Source organism: Triturus cristatus, chromosome 9, assembly GCF_964204655.1.
Source record: "Triturus cristatus chromosome 9, aTriCri1.1, whole genome shotgun sequence".
NCBI lineage: Eukaryota > Metazoa > Chordata > Amphibia > Caudata > Salamandridae > Triturus > Triturus cristatus.
The window spans coordinates 630,868,312-630,894,970 of NC_140592.1; the positions used below are offsets into that span (position 1 = coordinate 630,868,312).

General features: G+C 42.6%; 1 protein-coding gene across 1 annotated transcript in view; it reads left to right on the plus strand.

Annotated features, from left to right (window-relative positions):
- The window catches only part of DACT3 (dishevelled binding antagonist of beta catenin 3), a 335,358-nt gene that overhangs the window by 225,481 nt on the left and 83,218 nt on the right, over positions 1-26,659 (plus strand). Inside the window, exon 2 of the mRNA XM_085625667.1 lies at positions 8,031-8,142. Within this exon, the coding sequence (XP_085481793.1) occupies positions 8,031-8,142 (112 nt within the window). The remainder of the gene's footprint in view (positions 1-8,030; positions 8,143-26,659) is intronic.

Below are 26,659 nucleotides of genomic sequence, written 5' to 3' on the forward strand. Positions count from 1 at the left end.
TTCACCTTGCACTTTGAGCAATTGTATGATCCATAATTGATACTGCTATTAGTTGTACATATATACAATTGATTGAATTTATTTAACTTCTTTTGGCCTGGCCATATCTGTATCTGCCTTTTATTTGTAGCCTAATTCAGTGGGTTATACAGTTTCCCTGTATTGTAAGCACTTATATATTTGTTTTTCCCTATTGATGACCTCTTGGACATTGATATCTGATAGAAAGATTACCCAGGTCTTTGTTGGGTTTATGGGTTACTCCTGTGGCTTGTACTATAACTTTCTAAAAGTGTCATTTTTAGAATTGTGACTTGAAATCTGATTTTACCATCAAAGAGGGTTTAAAATTAAAATTCCTCAGATGCTAAACATGACTTTCCTGCCTGCTCCCAATCAAAAGGTATCACTTATTAAATGTAGTAAGGTCGGCATTGCAATAGTGAAAAACTAATTCTAGAGTTTTTCACTGTCAGGGCATGCAAAACTTGAAAGTACATGCCCAAATTGTTTAATACAGTGCACCCTGCCCTACGGGCTGTTTAGAGCCCACCCTAGGGGTGACTTATATGCATTAAAAAGGAAGGTTTAGACCTTGTATAGATTTATTTTGCCAGGTCGAAATGGCAGTTTAAAACTGCACACACAGACTGCAGTGGCAGGCCTGGGACATGTTTTAAAATGATACTGTTTCTTCAAAGAGCAAATGACACGCGCACTTTATGCTCTGTAATAAGCTTTTTAAAAGTAGCAGTAAGGTTAAGGAACACAAGAGATTAAGCAATGATGTACATAATATTCTACCTCTTTTGCATGAATTGTATCAGCTTTGTTTGGTGTTTGCTTTTTATCCTAATGAAGTTCAGAAATGTAAATTACATGATTTTATCAAATGTATTTTTATGATGATTTTTAACCATCGAAATAAAGATTCACTCACTGACATGTTTTAAAATGATACATAAGTGTGTGGCTCAATCAGTGCTGCAGGTCTACTAGAAGCATTTAATTTCCAGGCCCTGGGTACCTTTATTACCACTTATCTAGGGACTTACCATGTTTAAAGGAGACAGCACACACACTTAGCACTGGTTAGAGGCGGTAAAGTGCACAAAGTCCTAAAGCAAACAGTGACAGGCTCAGAAAACAGGAGGGGCGAAGGAGGAAAATTTAGGGGTGACCCTGCAGAGTGGATCAAGTCCAACATCAAGGTATTGGAAAAATTGTGCTCCAGTTTGCACCATTTGATTAGTTTTCTTTAGACATAGACGAAAGCTGCTCTCACCAGCAAAACTAATGGAGAGGGATGGGGGTAGGAGGTTGGGTGTTACTCAGTGCACTCACTTGTAAAGAGTACTATGGGGCTCACTCTAGCAGTTTTGCCAGGGCCTGATTTGTTTCCTCTCCTGGTCCTGCCTGCTAATGCTCTGAGTAGCAGAGAAGACCACTGTGGTGTCACCCTTCTACCATACAGGGCTGAAATGCTTGAATTAATCTCAGCCACTAGTAATTACTTAGTCCAAAGTGTGTCCTGTGAATACTGTGTCACCGCAACCAAGCTATACCTGACTGATGAGCCATAACGAAGGCAAAGCAGATCCTGGGTTCCTTGTGTTCGGATTCAGGGAGGGCTTGGCAGTTCGGACTGGACTGCTCCCTTTGGAGCAGGGTCAAGACTGATTTACTTATGGCTACCTCCAAACTGAGGTTGTATGGTGTGCAAAATAACTATTGACTAAGATACGACCCAAGTAATTACCAGTGGCTGAGATTAATTCAGGCATTCCATCCATCTCTTTTTTGTATACTTTGGTGTGATGGGTATACCCAGCCATGGGTCCCATGCTCACTGTGTTTCTGGAACTAAACTAAACTTGGCTGATGAGCCCTAAATTGGGAAAAACTGGTCATAGGTTGCTTGTGCCCAGTTAATGGAGGGCCTGGCTTGGCAGTTCGGGCTGGACTGTTCCCATTGGTCTGATTTGCATATGGCTGCATCCAAACTGATGTAGCATGGTGTGCAAAATAACGATGGACTGAGATGCGACTCAAGTAATTACCAGTGGCTGAGATTAATTCAAGCATTCCATCCATCACTTTTTTGTATACTTCAGTGTTGTTGTGGTATAGTGCTTGCAGCAGTCTGATCCTCTAAGCATCCAGACCTAGATCCCACAGTGCAGTACATGATTTGATCTGATTGCTTGAACAAGAAACCTTTAGTCACCTAAATACCAAACAAAATGAAACCTTTTTGCATTGGATACATTGCTTTTTTGCAAAAATCAATCAAAAACATTTCACAGTGGTGCTTACGCTGTAGAGCAAGCCTACTTAAATATCAGAAATATAATCTTTTTTTCTTTTAGCCACAGTTGGATCTGCTGCCTATCAATTTGCCAAGTAATTTCAAAAGTACATTAAGGCGGTTGATAGGCCTGTAGATAGCTTTTTCGTTTGGCGCCCTAGGGCTCTGGAATTGTGCCTGTTTTTGCTCTACTGTGACATTCACTTTCATGGCCAAATAGACCTACATAATGTTAGGTCTTGCAAGAATAGGTCTGTTGGAATCGTGCTGACCCCGACCACAGTATGTATTTTTTGGCCTTTCTTCAACTAGCGCAAAGGCTTACAGAGCTGCCCATGCACAATTATATAAGGAAGGAAATATTTCCTAAGCTCATATGTGGCCTTGTTTGTTATAAATTAAAGGAAAATGATTTCACCATGTTTGAGAATTGATGTTCATTTTTGCTAACTGGGCACTTACTGAAAGGCCTTTCAGAATGTTCTCCCAAAATAATGCGGATTCTTTTCTATCTGTACTTTCATTGGCTGTATTCCATATGCCCTATTTTTGTTTTCTCAATATGAACTTCTTATAGTTGGCTGTAGACTGTGGAAATTTCCTGAAAGACAAAACCACTTTCTATAGCATCCTGTTATCAAACTTCTGCCTATGCTCAGGTTTCTGCACTACATTGAGGTCTAGCTGAGAGGGGCACTTTGAGGGGACGTTCCTGGAATCGGATGGCTCGGTAATCCACAGTTAGTTGTAGAAAATAAGTTTCAGAACATATGAGGCAAATTGTAAATGCAATTAAATGATTATACAAAGATGATTCCAGAGGTGTGCTCGTGGCCGATTGCCCCGAAGTATTAATCAACCATTCTCAGATCCGCCAAACGTAAAAATATTTTGATCGTGTGAGTGGATCAAGAGGGCTTGACATCTGGAGAGGTAGCGTAGCCTTGAGCCAATCACTGCCCTTCTAGCAACGGAGGGTTTAGGCCAAGGTGAACAAGTCTGGCTTAGGGTCCCAGACGGATTGACTGGACCCTCCCCCAAAACACTGACAGAAGCTTCGAAGTCTGCTATCAATGGTCTAGGGAGCTAGCAAAACCCCTGATGGACTTCAACAGTGCAGAGACTATATGACAGACTGGAAACCCTTCTTTTCCCAGGGTTTCCAGCAGAGCTTCCTGCCTTTTACCATGCAATGTCTGCCGTTCACCTGGAAACTGTAGAAGGAGTCAATATTGTGTGCCACACAATTGAGCTGTGTAAGTTGGAAGGTCTGCATTGCACACTTGCCTTAGTCTCTGCTTGCATGAGGCTGTGGCAGAATATTGTGAGTTGGTCCTCTTCCTTCCTCTTGTGGATTTATTGTGATCTATTCAGACTGAGTCCCGAATATTCCATTATTTCCATAAGAGCGGTGGCTCTCTCTAGAGATTAGTCCTGTTCCATGTCCTATTAAATTTATGCACGGAACAACTGAGGGTCCTTCTACTCGATAACCCCATTTCTGTTCATCAATGCACAGATGCTGTCCAGCTGCACCTTAGTGTTTTGTCAATTAATGACACTGATTGGCTGAAAGACTGTCTACATGAAGCACACTCTGCTAAGGTACACAGATTTTTGAGACAGGAATGTGAGTCCTCAATGGGCAAGATGATGTAAAAGTCCTTGCAGTGGCGTGTATAGTGCCGGCGTACACATAGATGTACCGTCAGAGACCGCTGATGATGTTGATGGCAAGGATTTACTCAATGTGGCTAATGCACACTATGGGATGAAGCATTCACCCTGGTCGCTCTCCCTGATGATGTTGATGGGCAGTATTTATTCAGTGTCGCTCATGCACACAATAGGATGAAGAACATTTCACCCTGATCACTTTAACTGTCTCAGTTTTGCATCTTTGCTTTAGTGCCAGAACTTCACCCCACCTCAGACACCCATCCTACATTTGCAAACCCCAAACCTCTAGTCTTCCATAACCCCTCCTCTTGCATAGGCACTGTCTGGAATTCTTTGTTTTTAGGCCAGGGGTGGTGTGGAGATTTTAGTTTATTGGTGCATGCCTAATTTGTTAGGTTAGTAGGTGTAGGCAAGTGGTTGTCCGCCTTGAATCGCGAAGATTTTTGGAGAACTAAGAATTTGGTCCTATCTCATAGTTGAATCTACGTAGTTGTTGGACTGCAATGCATTTATGTTGCTCCTGTCGGTGAAGGGAGTGAGTACACGCAGAGTCCTGGAAAAGGCAATTGTGCAGTTGCCACGTTTTCAGCAATATATGTACATAAGCCACTCACGGATTCTATTATATCATCTGCTGCATTATTTGGATATTTCAAATGTAAAAAAATTCTAATTTCAACGAAGCAAAAGCTTTTTTTCTGCACACAGGCTGCAGTATTGCGCAAGGCCCATTGTGAAATTCAAAAGTTACCTTCGGGTGCTAATTGCTGTTAACTATTTAAAATTGCCCAGGTAATGTTAGCAACTTTTGTCTGCAACAAAAAAACAAACCCTTAAATGCGAGCCTATAACTCAAACAAGGTGGATGAATGATTACTTGTTTTTCATGATAGGTTTTTATCTCACTAATTATGTAAAAGTTATACAGTTTAGAAAGCAGGAATAGTTTCAGAAAGGCACCCAGACATGTTGAATCTCTTTTTAAGAACCCATATCTTGAAAAGTAAAGTACCCCCTAGTTAAATACGCACAATATAGATTTGAAATGTATTATACCGTGCTGCAGAGCCATTTTTTAATGGAAAGAGGTGCCTCATAATTGCCATATATTTGCCTTCTCTTGCTGGTAGATTTAGTTAATGCTGCCATTTTCTTTTCATCCTCCCCTTTCATTTAATTCCCGACTATTATTCGGGGTTGGTCGGTAGTTATTGCTAGTGATGCATATTCTTGGTCTTGTCCTTACGTATTGACCAGGTTATCTGTTTCTGACTGGGACTAAGCGAGACTTTCTGGCTGGGCATGTAAGTTGCTTCCTTTGGTTGACAGTTGAATTACTTTGTTAATATGGTTTTTTTGTGTGGTTTTTTTTGTGCATTCATCTCTATATCATACATATATTTAGCTGTAGCAGTGAGCTTTGGTTTGGGCCAAAATCCCAAGTACATGGTGAGTTATTTCTTTATTTAAATATTTAAATTGTATGCTTTTTAGGAAAAGCAGCAAGTTGATATCTAATTTGCTTACTTTAGTTAATTTCTCGCAAGCTTGCAGGCCCACAGGGGCCAAACTTACTGGCTAAATGAAGCAATTTAAAAGCAGTGTAAAACAATGTTCCACTGCAGAATGTAATCTATCCAGAGTATCTGCTGATGTGTGCCGACCATACTTTTTTTTTCTACACACAATTACACTTCCCTTATAAATCATGTATTCTTGGTTCTAAACTCATACTTTCTTTCTTACAATTCAAATGGTTCAGCACCAATTTACACCAATATATGTCTCATTTTAGTTTTTACTTTTAACAGTGATGACGCAAATATTGTGTCAGTCTGCACATGTATTGTATACAAATTCAAAGACTATGATGAGATTTAGCTCAAAACATGTTATTTATTAATTTCTTCTTAAAAAACATTAGCCAACGCGTTTCATCCTCATGGACTTCTTCAGGGCTTTAAGCAAGTCTTTCCTTTTAAGATTTGATGTAAATATTTGCTAGCGTTGGTAATGTATTGAGATCCCATTCGCTATTCTGTCTTGTATATCCTTCGTTCTTGACTTGAGCACATCAACTCGTGCAAAGAATCAATGTCTTGTGAGTTTTTGACATCCAACTCGATCAAGACGGGCCAGTATTATTTAGCTAGATCTATGTCTGTGTGCATAGACGCAGTAGTTTGTCCTCGCATATCACAGGTTGAACTAATTCTTATTGACTCATGGCTTCTTTTGCAGTTCTGGGGTTAGGTCCTAGCTTGTAGCTGAAGTACTCTTTATTTAGTTTTTGCAGTGTGGCCTGTGTCAGTTTTTTACTGTAATCTTAGGCTCCTAGTTGTGGGGAGTTTCGGTTGAATCGAGCTGATATGAAAAAGTGGAAGGCAGTCTGATTTTCTTTTTTTGGGTGCATCACCAGCTGCCAACACTTTATAATATTTCTACTAATTGTCTCTTAAGCTATTAGGCACTTGATGCAGCTAGGCTGAGTCTCCGCACACGGTGCAACATATTCTGTGGGGCATAGTGATATGTCTTTTGAGAATTTCTGCTTCAGTTATTAATGTTTTCATATCAGGTTGGACCTTTGTGTGCATGCTCTGAAAGGTTGTTTGAGGACAGCAGAACTGAAGATGAGAAGTTTTGTTTTTTAAACTATCGTAGATCCTACAGTACCATAATGTTCATATAGGGTCTGCGCAAAGGCCATTACAACACAAGACCCTAAAATAGCATGGTTTTAATAATTTCCAGCGTCATAGCTCTCACATAGCACCTACAAACTGAAAGTGGACTTCAGGCGCAGCACCTAGATACTTTTTTTAGGCTACCTGTTTGACCCAGAAGATGACTCCATTTTCAGTGCAATATTTCCTTTCCTTGTATGAAGTCGAGAGAGTACATTTGTTTTCTCTTTGTGTTTTTTCTGTTTGGAGGGTGAGGGTGCAGGTTCTACCAGTCAATTTATGCTGTGTATTAGTGAGTTAAGGGGAGGAAAGGGGGATTGTAATGTTGCTGTACTTCAAGGTGTTCACTGGTTGGCTCGCACTGAAACTCCTTTGAGCTCTGTGGACATCTATTGGTTGCAACAGTGCTACAGATGCTAAATCTTGTATGATTCGCAGGTAGAAGTTCTGTAACCGTGCCTTTCCCGGTGGGCTACTTCTGCGCCTGTTCACATTCTGTCTGCACAGTCCCACCTTTGTCTACATTCCATGCACGGACGTCCACGTGTACCACAGGCAAAAACTTAAAAAAATACACTAACAAAAAAAAGGCAGAAAATTGGGCACCTCGCCACTCATTAATTTTTCCTCCAAATTTTCTGGTGCCCCTCTAAACTTCAGATACCATTTTAAATTACAAAGCTAATAGACTTATGTTGGGGTTACTTTCCCCACTTCTTGGGGGAACAAAATATTGGTAAATCTCTCGTTGAGCTTTTTCGTGAATTGTTTTAATCTGTATTTTACAATTTCTCTTATTATGATTCCTTCTGAAATTTTCACATAAGTCCTTCATAATACAGTTCCACAACACTTAAGTCCACGAGCCCCCTGATTTCATAAAATGTCTCCATCAAGAGGTAAAACTTCACCTGATTTGGTAGTCACTAGTGTTCATTTCTCTCCTCTGCATGCCAGAACGTAGCCATTTCAGGCCATCTTGGAAGTTGCCTGTTGTACTAATGGGACATTTTAGAACAGCTGCGTGATGGAAACTGGCAATGTGCGTAAGTTGACTATGATGAAAACTGGTATTGTTTGTTGCTGGGCAATATTGAAAGTGGCCACGTGCATGTGCTGGGCTTCATTGGAACACGGCTGTATGATCCTGCCTATAAAGCCGCTATATGCAACTACAGTGTAACTGTAATTTATATCAGATGCAACCACATGGAAAATGTGTGAAACAAATAATTTCTATTACACTGATTAGTTGGAATATTCAGAGCCGTTGTCGATTTTATTTGGTATATGTGGTGCAGGTTTGATTGTTTTCGCGTCAGCGTAAGACCTCCTTGCCTTTCTTCTCCTTACAGGACTCTCTGCCTGAGATGATGTGGGAGCTGGAACAACAAGTTGGCGGTCTGCGGCTTGATGGTGGTGGCACCTCCAGTGACATGGCAGAGACGGACAGTTGGCCCAGCTCAGGCAAGTACCACTGTGGACAGTGAGTGAGAGTGAATGGTGTTGGGTCATTTTCGAGGAAGGAGGTTTCCAGAGCAGGTAGAAGAGGATCGAACAAGCATGGAAGAGAAATATATTTCAGAAATCCTATATTTCTGATTATGATTCGGAAGAATGTGTATTTGTTGCCTTTTGGCTATGTCTGCATTATAGAGATACCACCTAGACAAATACTTAGCTGTGTTTGTATGACTACCATGTGTGGGTATTTGTAGGACCCGGACATAGCCTTGGGACAATGGGCGGCGGAACATGGCCAGTGGCCAAGATTACAGTCCAAGATTGTGACAGTGTTGCGGTGACAGGGGTTATTGTAGGTGGAAAGGGATATGGGCTAGGTTCATATAGTGCAAACATGAAGCCTTGCAGCTGCTTCAGAGCACCAGCAGGTACTTTAACCTTACAGCTGTGCATCAAAAACAGTAAGGGAAATCATGGAATAAAGGTCTTTATATGGCAACGTCCTTGCCACATGGTCAAACGAACGCCACACATGTATATTGAAAAAATGGAATAGCATGTATGTAAGTAATACTTGCATAGCGTTGACATAACCAAAAAGCAGTTGTGTGCTTTACATTGTCAAAGACATAGATACAGCCAAGTTAGTGAATGGTTATTGCATGGACATGTAGTGTTCTTTCGAAAGGGCGGTCTTCTGTTCTTTTCTAAATTGTAGTCGGGTATGAGTGGTACTTCTATACATGGGGGTTCTGGGTGCATAGATTAAGAAGGCCTGTTACCTTGTTTTTCGTTTTTTTGTGCACTTCTGTGTCTTCAATTGTTACAGTATTCCAGCTGGTACCTAGAGTAGGCCCCACCCAGTCTTTAATGGCAAAGATGTTACCTACTACCCCTTGTCTGGTAGATGCTAGTTAATACATCAGTATCACTTGTTTTTACTGCTTCAGTCTTTAACATTTATATACCCTGGTATAGGAGTACCGGCTTCTCGAAAGGTACCTACTATAATAGTAATTTTATAATGAAAATAATTAAAACTATACAATCACTTAAAATCTGTGAAACATATGTGGCACGTGCAATGATTAAAATCGATCTCAATTTCTATGTAAAGAACCTCAAATTAATTAAAAGCATGCAATCCCTCAAACAGTATTCGGGATATAATTTTTTTTATATTAAACCTATAAACCTTAGAACACACAGTTACAATGCAGTGGTAAAACAATCCTAGCTCTGATATAAAACATCTCCAAAACAAAATTCCTGAGCAGTCAAGGAGGAATAAAGTTAGAACATTTCATATTGTTAATTTGAACCAAACTCTTCAGCCTTAAGGAGTGCCAGGGCTGCTGCCTCCAGGGCTTTAACTAGATTCACTGTTATGTAGACGCCCTCTGTGCTCAAAGTGGGAGTCACCTTGGACGAAAGTCAGGGTGGCTAGCAATTACATGTGGTGAAGAGATGCAACTTTTTTGGAGTTGCATAAGGAACATAGATAAGATAATTGCTTGTTACATGAGAAATGGTGATCTTACTGTAGGGAAATACATTAAAAAGGGCTTTATGTCAGGATGTTGGATGCAGAAATATAATCTGGCTTAAATATCGTGCCCTAAATATTGTTTGCTAAATCGACCCATTGGTTGTAGATTTTCAAATATTAATTCCAGTGGGTCAATATATTTGTAAACTTTATTATGGACACAATGTTTATTTCAGACAATATTCTGGCAATAGTATTCTGATAATGCTCTATGAAGAAGACTACTTCTGGCAACCATATGAGAAGGGGTACAGAACAAATACAATGCATGGAAAACTGTAAAGACTTATATACATGGAAGGACTGGGATTTTAGGGAGTTGCCAACGGTGTTATATTCCATGATCCTTACTTACTATGAATGTAGTTTGAATACTTTTGATATATAAATTGTATGAAAGTGACATTGTGCACTAAACACAAACTTGCTAATGGTCTATACTCCTTTGTGATACTATATGCTGTCCTAATATAAAGCTCTTGTACTAACTTATGTACTGCCTTAAATTGGTAGCAGGTGCTTCTACTAATAGTTTTGACCATCTATAGATCAGTTAATGGACTTTCCCACTCTCTCCATCGTTTCCAAAGCAGTACCCCATTGATATCAAATCCACATTTAGCATTCGTTTGTAGGGCGTTCCAGCATGCTTCTGTGCTTGCATGATGATTGCATTATATGAATCTCGAACTTGGAAAGGCCCGTTTTCCCATCACGTCAGTTTCTCTGTGTGCTTAGGGGATGGACACTGTTGAACATAAGCCACAACCTTGGTTTGAAGTGGGCTAAAAACGTAGACGTTGACGATCAGTTACACCATTCCATCCACGTCCGTCCATTTTTCTATCTTCCAGTTCTTGGCTCTGCTTCAACCCATTCTGAAGTGAAGAGAAATGTGGTAGTGTTTATTTGACTTTCCCTAAATTTGTGAAAGTAAAATAAATGCAGTGGTAAAACAGGCATGATTCCAGCAACAATTGTATGAATCCACAAATCAGATCTCCACATCACCTGCATACATGTATGAATGAGAGCATAAGTAATATAGCAATTTTTTTAACGTATTTTAGTGCACTGGATTATTTAAGAAGTGGGTAGTCGACCGCTGTCAATGCGAAAAAAGCCAAACGAACTCAATACACCAGCAATCACGGAATGCAGCCAATCCTCCAAGCACATCACCAGTTGTTAATGTTGAAGAGTGTCAAGTTCACAGTTATGATGGCGAACCATAGAGCCCTTTTGTAGACCGAGGTCAATCTACCTCCAGAGCGGGGCTGCCAGGAATGCTCCAGCAAATATCTTCCTGTCATTTTCAAGCAACATCTTAACCATCCAGTCCACTAAACCAAGATGAATCGTTGGATTTTTCCAAGAGACTCTTCTATGGCATGCCAAGCCTCCTTGATGCAAGAGCGTAAACTTGGTTCTGAAAGCTACATACCTGCTTTGGCAAGCCTTTTCTTCTAAGTCACCTCTCCCAGTGCCACGACATTACAGCTTTGAACAGCCCAGCTTCCTCTAGCTATTTAGCAGCATGACAATGTAGATTCTTCAAGTCAACATGTTGTATGACAGGGATCTTTTGAAAACGTAGTCTGTCCACTTTCTTTGGATGTCCACCATACCACAGTAGTTAAAGACTAGACTTATGTGCTTGGGACAACAATCAGTGGCCTAGCCAATCCTATTTAGAATGCAATGTTGGTTGTAAAACCATTCCCAAGGCCTGCCATTGTGACACCCACCATAAAAATGCATCTGGCTTAGCCAGAGATGCTATCTAATGAGTAGCTTATATCTAGCGCACATTTTCCTGCACATATTGTGGAAAATATCACATTTCAACCCACAATTGGAGAATAATGACCAATTAGATGCTTTTGGGTCTGATGGTTGACCCTGTCATTCTATAGACACTGCTCTTAGGAACATAAAGATTGGAGCTTCTTGTGGCAAGAGAACATAGTCAGGCCAGCATGTTTTTCTGTTATTAGTTCTACTCACCACTTTTCATACTATTGGGCATGCGGCCTCCCGGATTGTCTGGAGAACTTTTTCAGAGGCAACTGACAAGTGTTGTGATGTCTTGATTCTTCTGGGGATACATTTGTTATTAGCAGCTTCACCTTCAGCTTTACTGTTCTTCATCCGAGTTCATGTCTTTTGTTGTTGATTAAGGATTATCGGTTTCCCTTATAGTTTTTAACATATACGTTTATGGTTCAGCTTGATGTATGTGAATAATACTCCTCCTGTCAAAGCTGTCTGGAAAAAAAAAAATTCTGGATTTCCTAAACTAGTGAAATTGTCTATAAAACCCACCAATTGTGTCCTGCAGGCAGACCAGAGAAACAGTGAATTTCAAGTGTTTACAGGTGGTGTGTGGAGTTTGCCTGGTTCTCCTCATCTAACAAAAGCATAGTCCAGGTTGAACAGCACAAATTGCATGAACCTCATGAAGTACCAACAGATGTGGCAGTCTGTGGTTCAGGGCTGTTTGTTCAAATTCTCCTGCCTTGTTTTTAATTTATGGCATGTGAAAGCAAATCATCAACATTTCACAAATTGTTGCTGCACTCAACTTCCTCTTAGCACGGTATAAAAAATATATACACACAACCCTGCTCATGGCTCCTTTAGGATAGAACGAGATTAGATGTAGGTGAAGTGTCTATATCGCTATGCCTCATAAATCAGAGCTATCCCTAGTGGGTCTGGTTAATCAGGGGCAGCTAGTCCGCTAAGGTGGAGGAGTGTCGCCCCACTGAGTGTAAAACGAAAAGTAAAATGATAATACGACGTTAATAATGTTACATTATTATCATTTTCTTTTTCTCTGCGGAGCTCGAGCCAGGTTATGGCAGAGTGGGGCTGCGTTGCGTCACAGGAGAGGAAGGGAGAGTGGTATATTGTGCACTAAAGTGCACATGACAGTTTGGCTGGCCATCTTGGGCCGGCCAAATCCTCATGCACACATAGCATGTTCCCCACCCGGCTGTATTACACAGCCGGGTGGAGAACATGCACAGGCTACCACTCCCTGTCTGAGGACCGAACCAGGCCACTCAGACCAATTACGACGCTGCTGTCATGCTGGTGACAACAGTGTTGTAATTGGTTTTGGGGAGTCTGGGAGCCTGTGTGCTTCCTGGTGCCTGAGTCGGACGGAGGAGAGGCAGCTGCCTTCCAGGTAAGTAAACTTTTCTTTTTTTTATTCGAGCCCCTCCCCTTCCCCAGCCCTACCACTACTTTTCAAACGCGGCCTCCACTGTGGTTAATCCTAGTCACTAATTATTTATTGGCTTGACTCCTTGAGTGTCCTCTCAGCCCTCTGACAATTTTAATGTATCTTTGATTCAGATCTGACTTGTTATTTTCCAGCAGATTATTAGCCAAGTTAAACAATTCCATGGTCCGTCACAGCGCCAAGTATGGTCTCAGTGCAGTCAGTTGCTTCTCTATTACTGCCTGTGTTTATCATTTTCAGCGCTTCAGCTTGGAGCGCGCCTTTCATCTGGTTTGAGAGTAGACTTTTCCAGATGGTTTGTGTTTTACTAGGGTTCTACTTTGCAAGTGTTGGAAGAAGAATGAGAATGAGGTAAGATGGTGACTTGACCAATCGGCATCTTCGAGAAAGTCACATTTCTAATGTGATGAGATACTGCACTCAGCTTTTTTGATGAGAAGCATAAGTATTAATGTGTTCAACATTCTCATTTTAAGAGCATGAAAGGAGATAATGTTGGAGTTTTCTTTATGAAGATTGAGGTCCCCTAGGAACTAGCAGTATTGAGAGAGTATTGCGCTTTCTATTACAGACCCTGTGAAATAGTCAAGGAAGGAAGATACAACCTGGTTTGATTCCTAACTCAACTGACGTATGAGCTCTGATACATTGCCAATTTGTACTTGTATTTTATAATGCTCATAAAATGTACAAATAAAGTACAATAGCTTTGGTTTCGTATGTATCACTTGTATATTAGCCTGGTCTCTCTCTCTCTGTATGTCTGAAATCAATAAAACAATAAACAGTACCTTTTTTTCAATTCACCTCCTTACCCATAGTCCTATTTAGAGCCATAAGACAGTTACAAGTACCATGATTGGATAGAAATTGTACCTGTACCCGATGAAGGATATGGTCACTAGGTAGCCAGTGTTCAAAAGAATGTAATAAGTATTCGGCAAAAACGTTCCCCTCCATATCCTAAATGACAATCAGCCAGTAAAGTTTGACTCACTTCTTGAACATTTGTTATATATCTGGATTAATGTACTACTACTGGACCAAGAAGCAGGACAATCTTCACTTAACACGTAATTCAAAAAAAGCCTTAATAGGCTAGACGGGCTGGCCCTTTTGATATAAGGATAGCGCTGAAAATCCAATTTGGCCATGAGCTAAAAAAAATTTAAATATCTAATTAGGGACGAAATATTGGATGTGGTGATAGCCAGACGATCCGAATGAGAAGTAGAAAATAGATTAATAATTCTGAAGACCAATCACTCCACATAACTCAGCGATCAAAGGTTGCCGTTTTTGTTCACCTATCTCAATATATGATTTTTTTTTTTTTTATTCTGATCCAGGTATCTCTTTCCAAAAAGCTTCTGTTACAAACTGCCAGTAGGTTTGTCTATTTACATTCCTAGTAATCTCTGTTTGTCTTTCTCACTACAGCTTTGTCTTTTTTCCTGCCACGAATAGTCTTATTCTAGACCTCTCAGAGGTCGGTTTTCTGTTTAGAGCTTAAGGGCTAGATAGTCTTGTCTTTTGTACTCTGTATTGAACTAACGATAGTATAATGAATTCCGAGCAGAACTGCCAAAGAAACTGCCCTGCGGTATTCTATCTGATCCTTCAACTAGAGTGAACAAGCATTTGCAATGCAATAGGTCTCGCATTACTGATAGTTTGAGGTATTGGCGTTGTAAATAATAATGCAACGTGAATAGCTAACACTTTCAGTAATGCGAGACATAGTCCATTGCAAATGCTTGCGTAGTGAGGCAGGAACCAGCATTGTATGTCTCAGTGCAGTACCGCAAGCTGCTCCTAGAGCTCCTTAGTGAGCAAGGCACCAGCACTGCATGTCTAGGTGCAGTACCGCAGCTGCTCCTAGAGGTCCCATGTGAGCAAGGCACCAGCACTGCATGTCTAGGTGCAGTACCGCAAGCTAGTCCTAGAGTTCCCGAGTGAGCAAGGCACCAGCACTGCATGTCTAGGTGCAGTACCGCAAACTGCTTCTAGAGGTCCCTAGCGAGCACGGCACCAGCACTGTATGTCTAGGTGCAGTACCGCAAACTGCTTCTAGAGGTCCCTAGCGAGCAAGGCACCAGCACTGCATGTCTAGGTGCAGTATCGCAAGCTGCTCCTAGAGGTCCCTTGTGAGCAATGCACCAGCACTGCATGTCTAGGTGTAGTACCGCAAGCTGCTCCTAGAGGTCCCTAGTAAGCAAGGCACCAGCCCTGCATGTCTTGGTGCAGTACCGCAAGCTTCTCCTAGAGGTCCCTAGTGAGCAAGTCTCCAGCACTGCATGTCTACAAAGTTGGAGCTATTGGCATTATAAATGGCAATATGTTTTACCTAGCCATGTTGCAAGACAGTACTAAGAGTACATTCAAATAGCTATGTCAATATATACAATTAGTAGCTTTGAAAAGTGACAAAAGAATTAATACATTATTTTCGGATTAGGTTGTACTCTGTGTGGAGCTGATGAAGGGAAATTTATAGACTGTCTCATATAAATGTGAGATGTTCTCGTGAGTGAGTGAAGTAGTTTAGGACCAAGTGTGTGTCTTGCCTGAAGCCATTTAAGAAAATAGTGCCTTGAGGCTGTAATTAAAACCTACGGAGTAACAATACATGTAACAGGGGGTGTCCTCAGGGGACGTTACAAGAAGAGACAAGGCGGTACTAAGGAGAGACTACTAAGCCTATTGACCAATGAAAAGCCACCATTTACAAAGGACAGGGACAGGAGGCAATTAAAAAGATGCGCAGAAAGTGAGTGTAGCTTTATGCCCATATCCTGAATACAGCATGTAAGAGACAGCGCAAGCGCTGCCTAGGCGAGACCTAAAAACACTGCTACATATTTGTTCCCGGACAAGAAACAAATCCTCATCAGCCGTACTTCTGGAACAATTTAGGATTTTTGGGATCAAGGAGCGGGTTATGGACCATTTGACACTTATTGCCAGGGCGACTGGAGTTATGTCATTCTAGGACGGCGACATTTTCTGCATGATTGTGTTTTTGCCAAATGATACACCATTTACTGCATAACTTGCAGATTTAAATACACAATGGTTCAACACTATATAATGTACATTTGTTTGTCAAAGTTCAAGATTCACACCAAAGAATGAATTATCCCAAGTCTTCATTTCTTGAAAAAATATATTTTCTTCTTTATTTCTCTTTAAAATGTTTTCTTTATTTTCAAGTGGTAAATAAAGAAAACATTTTAAAGAGAAATAAAGAAGAAAATATATTTTTTCAAGAAATGAAGACTTGGGATAATTCATTCTTTGGTGTGAATCTTGAACTTTGACAAACAAATGTACATTATATAGTGCTGAACCCTTGTGTATTTGATGTAAAGTAGGACTTGTTCCTAAATAAGGAGTATAGAGGGGAGTACTCCTTGGTTCTTTGCGCTATCGTGTGGACCTAAAGACACTCGTCATCTGTTGGGTGCAGATTCTTATAGCCTCTACCCTCTTTCTTTGTGTTGTCATAACTTGCAGATTTGCTCAAGAAATGATTTCTAGTTCAAATGGATCAACAATTACTTTTTTTTAAAAAGCCACAAAAAAATGGCACAATAGCAGACCATTGACAAAGGTGAACTGATGACGTTTCAGTCGCTTATTGTTTTCTTCAATTCTTAAACTGATGCAGTGCGTTGTACACTACGTAAATGTATAAACCAGTTAGGTGCACACTTGGAGAATGTATGAAGCTGGTATTTGCTCACTTGGGCAACACATAATGCAGTGAGTAGCACACTTGAAGATGCATGATGCAGCGAGTTGCACTTCTCTGCAAGTCAGGGCTTCAGGTAGTTTCATGGACCATATCGCTTTCTGATCTCTAAACTCTAGGGGGCAGATTTATAATAACTGGCGCATCCCTGCATATCAGCAGGGATGCGCCAGTTATTTTGCGCCCCAGCTCCGCCATCATGAATGCGCCGCATTTATAATGCGGCGCACCATGGGGCAAAAACGGCACAGATGCGTCACGCATCTGTTCCGTAAAAGTGGCGCATTGCTGGAGTTGCATCGCAAGCGCGACGCAGCTCCAGCAAGGCTCTGGGGGGCCCTATCTGCACAATGCTGCGTCAATCCTTACGCCGGCTTCAAGCAGGCGCAGGGTTTTGACGCAGCATGGGCTCAAAAGTGACTGAGTGAAATCTTGTAGATTTCACTCAGCCACTTTTAGGAGGCGTTCCTGCGCCGGAACGCCCCCACCTGCCCTGGAACGCCTACATGTGGCGCAGGGCTTTACAACGTGACGCATCTCCCAGATGCGTCACGTTGTAAATACCCCGCACCATGGCGCAGGATTTGCGCCGCTGCTGCGTCACAAAAGTGACGCAACGGCGGCGCAAAAGTGGCGCAAGTGCAACATAAATCTGCCCCTAGGTACATACAGGAAGCCAAGAGTTTATTCCAGTGTAGCCTCTGCTCATTGTAAATGGTTTTACGTCATCAAGAAAAACCCACCAGATTCCTATTGAGGAAATGAGCTGTTGTGAATCGGAGTCATCTTTTTCCGAGTGTTCCATTATAGATTCATTATAACCCCCACAATTACAGACAACATATTAGGAATGGAAACGTTTTCTGACAAGAATGGCTTTTATTGCCGCTAGAAATGTTCTCAGGCACTCGAGACGAGATTGCGCACAGGTCTGCAGAGGCCAGGTGCTTTCACTGCGACGGCAGGACGCTCGGAAAATATTTAGCATAAAATGGCTGGCTTTTTGGAACGGAACGTACAGAAGGTTAGACAAGCTGGCCATGGCAAATAACACACGCTGACCCACCACAAAGCCTGCTGTTTGAGGGGGAAGCGTTTAGCACTTGATTCAAAGCACAGGGAGAAGGCGTGGGCGCCTCCATGCATCGTCAAAAGAACCCGCTTTTTTTTTTAAAGGATTTTGAGCAAGATCTCCAAATCAGGTTACAATAAACGCAGTACTTAATTTGTCTGATTAGCTACAGGTGACTGGTAAGTACCAGCACTGATTATGGGACCAGCGGTCGAAGTGCATTAGAAAAAGTAAGGCAACTGCGATGCTGTGCACAATGGGGCAGGACGTGTTAACGTGGGTCGGCGTCAAAGGCGTGGCTAAAAAAACTTAATATGCTGTAACTTTTTTAGGTCTTTCATCTTCAGGTATGTAAATATAAAATAACACACAGCTCAGATGTAAAATAAATGCAATTAAGTTAATCATTGGGAAATTCACTATCATACATAATGAAACCGCTATTAGTTAATGCACTGCAGAGGTTGGTGTATGTAACCACTGAATTGAATGCTGGTTGAAGCAGTGGAGAATAGCTAGGGGCCCTGTGTCCTTTAAAAAGCACACAGTTCACCGTTCAGCTGGTAACTCCTTTCGAATACCATTCAAATGTAAAATGTAAATTTGATACTTGTATAGCGCACTACTCCCCCGCAAGGGTCTCAAGGCGCTTGTACGAATACCGCTGTGGAACCCATCCTGGCTTTCCCTGTGAGGCGTCCACTCCTGGGCACCCCCAAGGTGGAGGCCAGGCATCCTTAGTGTTGTGGGGGCCGTTGTGGAGATTAAGCAAGCTATTGCCCAGAGTTGCAGAGTGGGACTCCATGATTGGAATAGGCACCGAGGCGAGAATTATCAGGTCCGTGGAATTTTTGAGCCCAAAACCCGCCGAGGCGGGGAATTGAACCCTGGTCCCAGGCTAGACCTCTGCATCAGGGTCTGCCGCTCTAATCATTGAGCCACACTTCTCCACTCAAAAAGAATTAATCGGTGTCATCAAGAAGTGTCAAGTGATTTGTTTAATTAAAGCTCATACCGCCTCCGAGCTCACTTTACATTTGCAGATTGACCTGTTGTGTACATTTTTATTTCTTTCAGGTAAGCGGGCACCCTGGCAAGAAGGCTTGCTTAGCTGTCTGCCCCTCCCTGGGATACACAGCACAGGAGCCTCCCTGCCTTACACTGCAGCTGAAGCATTTCAGGTCTCGGAATTAACCTCCCCAGGACGTTATCTTTTCACATAAAGCAGGGGAACAGTTTTCCTTCAATTAAAACAAAGAATGGGCACGTCGTGCCCCTCTGATCCCGCCCACTTCGACTTCTGTCTGGGACCCAAAGCAAGATAAAGAAAAGGCAGACAAGCATTTACAATGCAATGGTCTCGGCATTGGTAAAGTTAGAGCTATTGGCATTGCTCATGACATTATTTTTGTTTATGTTTTTGTTATTAAAACATTTAACCCCTTCCCTGCTCATGACGGAGCCGCTCCGTCATGAGCCACGGTTGCCGTGTGCTCATGACGGAACGGTTCCGTCATGACACGCCCGTTGGCGGCCGCTCCACCTACGCGGCGCTGTTTCCCCGCCTGTGCGGGGGGACAACGCAACTGGGCGGAGTCATGACGGAACCGTTCCGTCATGAGCACAGCCCAACCGTGGCTCATGACGGAGCGGCTCCGTCATGAGCACAGCGCCACCGCGCTGCCCCCCCCCGCACCGCCCAGCACCGCGGCGGAATTCCCGCCGCGGTGAAAGGGTTAAAGAAACGGCATTGTTATTTACAATGCAATAGCTTAATTACTCTCAAATGCGAGACCTATTGCATTTGCACCCACACACAGAGCCACCTACACACACACTGATTAAGCTATTGACATTGTAAATAATAATGCCGTTTCTTTACATGCTTTAAAAAAACATAAACAAAAATAATGTCATGAGCAATGCCAATAGCTCGGATACCTTTGGGTCTTGCCAGCACTATATAAAACGCTTAAATAAAATAAATAAATAAGGTGGTTCTGGCGTTTCTTCGAGTCTCTTTTGGAAATAAGCCCGCGCTTTAAAACAGCCCCAAATAAATAAAACAAAATGTATCTTACCCCAATAAGGCAATCCAGTAAGATAGCTTACTGCAACATCTATGGCATACATCCTTAAATGGACAACATGAGAACCATTCTGCTGCAAATCAGCAGGTAATTAAAGTGCCTAGCGCCAGCCATGTCTGTGGGGAGCAATGTACGATTATTAGGCATCAGAATAAAAAAAAAACACAAAGAATCTGCTTGTAGTTTTGCATTTCAGCATCAAGCATTGCTACAGGTATAAAAAAAATACAACAAAAAGTACAATTTGGCGGCAACACTTGACAAAATCCTTAGTCCAGTACCCATAAAAGAGTCCAATTAGGTAGGGTGGTTAGTCTTTATGTTAGATAAAAGCGTTTCGTTTATCGGATGGTTGCAAAATAACTAACAAAATGGTGCTGAGGTTACTTGACCAAAATGCATTACATTCACATTGCTACCAGCACCCACGATCGGGACGGAGTTCGGGGATTTAAAAGTGATTTAACACGTAATACATTGAAAACATGCCACTTCATACACAGTAAACTTGACGAGCTAAACTAACATAGCAAACGTTTTTCAACACAACGGGGATCGACACCAAGACACGGCTGGGGCTTTCAGAAGACGTCACCGTCCAACATGTTACTAAGGCGGAAGTGAAAGCACAGTTCCTTTTCACTGCCCTCACACGCCCATAACATTGCTAGTCGGCCCGCTACACCGACTCATTACTATTAGAAACCGCATCCGTCTTTAATCTTACATTTTACAGTTTTTGTTTTTTACACGTACCCTCTAGACGGTGCTTCCGGATAAATGCCTAAATATTTTTTACAAAAACGGGTTAAAATTGATAACGTGTCCACGGTGGAGGATAGATTATTATTATTCTACAATTGCCTTTGACAAAATAAAAAAACAATGATTTAAAAAAATACTCTGTCGCTGCCTATACATGCGTGCTGCAAACTCGAGAGGTAGGGCCTCCAAGTAGACACTTCTCTGCGGTTGCTGGGGGATGGGCGTGGCGCCCCTAATCTGGTTGTGCCCGAGACTTCCAGTTTACACGTAACCCAACTCGGAAATATCCAACGGGCTGCTGGTTCACCCCCTGCGTTTTAGTCTGCGGCAAATAGTTTGTATTTTTTTTTTTTACCTGCGTGGTCACTTCCTCCGGCTTCCAATGTGGCCTCAGCTCCTTAAGCAGCCGCGGCACCCGCGCTCATCTACAGTCAGGTTCATCCTGGGCACGTCGGGGGAGCCGGGAGGGACGTGAATGTAATGTGACATGGTGGGTCTTAAGAAGCAAAGCAGGGTGGCGCGGGCGAGGCGGTTAATTTTGAAGTATTTCTGGTTTTAAGGGGTACAAAAAATGTCGCCTGCTTTACTGTCCGTGTATTACCAGCTGCCCGGTGTGTGCTCGGCTTCCTGTCCCCTGGCAGAAAACTAGCACACCACTGCCTTTCTCCGAGGCGAAGCAGAAATGCCTTGGAGAAAGGCAGCGGCGATTTCGGATTCGGGGGCGTGTTCTCCTCTTGCCATTGGCTGGAGGAGATAATTCGAAAAGTTGCAAAAAACACGCCCCCGAATCCGAAAAGGACGGGGCCTGTTCGGAGTGACGAACCTCTTCTCCAATGGCTGGCCAGCATTCAAGAGGCCAGCCAGGGGAGAAGAGGGGCGGGTTCAAGCCCCTCTTCTCCATGTCATTATATCTCGCGAGCGAGACTGCGCAAGCGCAGCCTTCGCTAGCCGAGACCTAAAAAGGAAGGAAAAAGGAAGAGAAAGATAGCAATACAGGAAAAAAAGGACAAAAGTGAGAAAACATGGATGAAAAAGAATCTGCAAGAGTGATATAAAGAGACAGCAAGTGTAGGGTGGCGGGAAAAAAGAGCCTTGAGCTGAAATCAAGGCTAGGTAACCATTGGTATTCAGCAAACCCATCATTCCTCAGCTCTGGAGTCAGGCTACCAGGAAGAACTTTGGCCCCAGTCACATTGTGTGTGTTGTTTTATTTAACAAAGCAGGCACTGCCCTGAGATATGGTACAGCCTGCTCTCCGGGCACCTTAGAAGGGACTGCTGGGTAACTTACAGGTCGGGCGAACGCTCAGGTTATTTCATATTTTTGGGTAGCGTTGTCTGCTGGGAAGTACAGATCAGGAAAAATGGGGGTATGAAGAGATCCACACACGGAGACTTAATGACATGGGGCTCCATGCACAGAGGACACAGGGCTACAGAAGGAAACCAGGGCTCTGCTGGACCAATCCTTGTGAGTAGTACTTTGAAGGGAAGCCTTCCTTCCTATATTTTTATCTACCCCCTCTTTTCAGAGTCGTACTAAGAACTAATATTTGCTTCTTCAATAATGTACTAATAAGTACCAATGACATTTTTTCTGACCTTTTGCGCCAGTGGTTTGCACCTGAAATTAATCAGGTTCTCAGGACTGGAGAATCCAGCATTCTCGAGGAGTGGGGAAGTGGGGGAGAACACTGATCCTCCTCCTCGGATAGCCTTGCTGGACACAGACTTGAAGATCTTTACAAAGCACTTCTTATTTGTCTTGAAAAACTTGATGGCACAAGAGTGTGTTATTTTCTGGATCAAAGCATCCTTTGTGTGGATGTGATGAGACAGCATGTTGACATCATGGCATTAACCAACTTGGCCAACTGTTACCTCGCTAATAAAGAGGGAATATTATTCTGTTACGGTGTATTCCAGCACAGCTTCAGATCAAATGGATGGACTTTTTCCTCTGGAAAAGTCTGCTGTGGTTGTTAACATTACGTGAGCACTATTGTGTGTGAATTCAGCCTAACAGGGGGGGCACCTCCGCTAAGGTGGAGGAGCGTCTCCCCACTGCTCTTTGAGCAGGAAAAATAACATGATAATAACTATGTTCTTATCATTTTATTTTTTGTAGGTTCGGGGTTGGAGGCACATGTGGAGGAGTGGTTTGCACACTCAAGCGCCATGACTGCTTGACCAAATGTCTTGGCCTGGCCAAACAGTCATGCGCACTTTGCATGTTCCCCATCATGCTGCATTACACAGCCTGATGGGGAACATGCACAGGCCCCAGTCCCCTTCTGAGCGCCGATCCACAGTGCTCAGACCAAGCACAACGCTGCCTTGCAGCGTTGTGATTGGCTATGGGGATCCTGTGTGCTTCCTGGTTCCGGAGGAGAGGCGCGGCCGGTAGAAAAAGGTAAGTTGTATTTTTTAAATTTTATTTATTTTGTAACCTGCCGTCCCCCCTTCCCACCCTCATTCCCTGCCAGCCGCTACTGCAGACTAATCAAAACATTGGTCTGTCTCATAGAATGAGTTTATAATGGTCTTAAGCCTAGCTTTCTACTCTTGCCCAAGTTAATTTAATTTGCTCAAGCCAAGTTTATGTATTTTTTAAAGTTTGTTTAAGAGTTGGCAGTGGACCTCTCGACCCCTGTCTTCCCCCCCAAAATATTGTTTTTCTAAATTCGAATGGAGAAGTCCCAACGGTACCTTCTTCTATTTTGCGAATGGCTTACCACTTCAACTCGGTAGTCAGTAAATTTTTTATATTTTATGACCGAATGTCGGTCATGAACATTGATACATACCTTATGAATCAGTATTTCGTAGGGACGCCTACAACATACCCTTCCAAATAGCGATTCCTGCAGGAGTCACCAACCCTTTTTAGGAGTCAGTATAATTTACTGACTCCTAAAATAGGGTTTGTAAATATTAAACATTTTTATGGCACCAAGCAATTCTAATCGTTGTTAGTGACCGAACAAAACTTTTGTGTGAGGCTCCATAGTTTCTTCATACAGTGTCATACAGCTAAACAAATCAAAAGGGGGACTTTGAGGCTACTCACCTATTCCAAGGGTTTAATCCCCACTTTATTCAAGGGAATTAATCTATGAGGCCCAATTCGAGGCATAAATATGTGTTTTAGGTTCAAGTACCGAGATAGGTGATTGATAATAGTAGTGACGTACTTTATTTCAGTTTTAATTCTATGTATAGAAGCAGATACTTTAAATTGGCCGGTACTGTCCGGTACGGAGTGCCGGTACTGTCCGGTACGGAGTGCCCGCACTTTTTTATTTTGAAAGGTAGAGTACTGGCACTTCTGAAGAGTGGCCTAATACTTTTGATTGGAGAGTACCGGCACTTTTCAGAAACACGCAGATACTCTGTTACAGAGTACCTGCACCTCTATTTTTCCATTTCAATCCCGGATTACATCGTGGTAACTAATTATCCTTTTCAATCTCTGCATTTCTTTAGGTGCACAACACTTTTTAATCCTTATTTTAAGTATGTAGCATAATGTTCTTGTATGCATGACGCAGTTTTAATTACCTTTTGCAATAAACCTACCTCACCTACCCCCATTTCACTGGTGACGCTCAGAGCCGCGGCGTGAGCTGAAGGCGAGCATAAAAGCGGGATGCTGCCCGGTGTAAAAGGATTTCTTCCGAGAAACCACGAATGTTTTCTTTTTCCCGCTGTGGCATTCAAGCTTTTTGCGCTCTGGGCACAGTCTGAGCGGAACTGAAGGAATGAAGGGGGTTGAGGGGTGCCTGCTTTCCCCATCTCCGAGGTCAGGGGTCATCCTGTGACCCGCGGTCTGCCTTGCCGCTGTTGCTGTCTGTCCATGTGTCCAGGGCCTCATACTGATCTGGCCTGCGGACCCTGAATAGAGGTGTCCCGGCTCCCGCTCCCGCTGCCAGAGGCTGAGAAAGGAAGACAGAGAGGGGCTGTCCGTAGAGCGCCCCACTGGGGGTCTGACATTGAGGGGGGCAGAGAAAGGGAGCGGTGGGAACAAAGAGACTGGTAAAGGGCAGCGCGAGGAAGGGCGAGTTCATGGAACTCTCACCCATGCTGGCTTTAAAGTGCTTTTGTGTGGCGGTCGCGAGGCAGGGGGTGGGGCTAGGGTGGCACAAGGGTCGCAGAGCAGAACTGGGAATGTTCCCACTGTTGCTTATGTCATGGTCCTACCCCCCCCCCCCCCCCCCCCCCAAGACTAGATGCTGTGGAACCTAAAAGAGGCCAATGTTGTATCACACAATATAGCAGGAGCCCGTGGTAAGGCAGTATAACAATACACAACAGTTGCTGCAGAATAGGGGACCTAAAACTTGCAGAATGTCTCGCCTTTGCCCCAAACGCAAACTACAGGTAAAGTGCACCAAATGAAGTAAGACCAGGGTCACTGCAATTATGTGGAAGGAGAGATACATTATGCTGCAATAAAAGTCATATTATGCTGTATAATGCGACACATTTTGTGATACATTTTTTATTTCATTGATTTTTTTTTTTTTTTTTACCCTTGTAAACACTGAGACCAGTCAACCCATCTGAAGGATTCTCTGCTGCTCGGCAACGCGTGTTGCTGCGTTTTAGTTGCTTTTCATCCATTTGAGCTAGAAATAGCATTTTCTAGTGTAAAATCTGCCAATTATGCAGCAGATGATGGATTATATGGCTAATTCATGATTATGGGGACAACACCAACACAGCTGCAGCATCGCATAATTCTAGTGTCCCTGAGTATGACTAATTGCATACTGCACACTGAGAATGCAAATGGCGGAGTGAAGCATAGGCTAGAGTCTGCCATTTTGTGATCTGGAACAAGCACAGGCACTTTTCCCTACTCCTCCCCAAATCAAAAGATTGTTGGCACATCTCTTTACCATCTGCAGAGAAAATGAAGGCTTCCTTAGGAATTTACACAAAAAAATCCAAAAGACCGGCTAATCCTTGGGGAAATACGGGAGACTGCAAAGGAAGTAAAATATATTTGAGTATCACTAGAAGGCACCATGCACGGGAATCCGCATAAAAAGGCAATGTTCCTATTGTCAGATATATTTCACTTTATGTAGTCAATCTCTCTGTTAAAATCCATTGGCAATGATTATCTGGTCCGCAAGCAAATTATTTGTGTAGGGTACGGTCTTGACAAAGAGGAGAAGAAAAAAACGAGGATGGAGGGTGATCATAGAGTGCAAGAGTTACATATAAAACAAGAGCAAGGGAGTCGATGTAGAAAGATAGATGGGCAGAAAGAAGGATAGTGATTTAGTGGAAAAGAGGTGGACATAAAGGGAGCGAGCGGAAGTTAGATGGGCAAAAGGGAGAATGTCGTAGTGAGATGGACCAGAAGAGTGAAAGGGCCGAAAAGGACAAGAAAGATAGTTGAAAAAGTAGTGGGGACAATATATAAAGCCTCACCCAAAGTCATTTTGAAGTGTTTGAAGATGAACGAGAGCAAAAAGGAAGAGGAGCACCAGAAAAAAAACAAAATAATTGGGCATGAAATTCAGCTTGAAAGAGCAGGATGTAGGGGCAGTTTATAGAACCCTGAACCAGTAGCTGGCCTTAAGTATGTGTGTGCGCGAAGAATGCATGAGGATAAAATATACAGGCAGAACATTCACACACTGATAGGAATGTGGGAAACGTCATCAAAGTGTTGCACAGCCTTAATTCAGCAATCATGAATTTATTGGTCATAACATATATCAGTGATGAAATCAATAAACTCCACCCAATTGGAAGATCTAAGAGGGGCAAATCTCCCTAGGATAGATGTTGATACGCTGTGGACGAGGGTTGGGAGAAGTGGACGCGTGGGAAAGTCCATATTCTGATCGGGATTTATTTGTATTTTCTATATATTTCGATCAAGCCTTTCTCCCATAAATACTGCACATGGTAATGCATGGTGCTTAAAGACAAAATCTCGTTGGGTTTACAACTTGATGTCATTCTGAGTGGGCGGAGAAGGAAGACAAAGCAGTGACTTTATGCCATACGGTACATTCATAGTA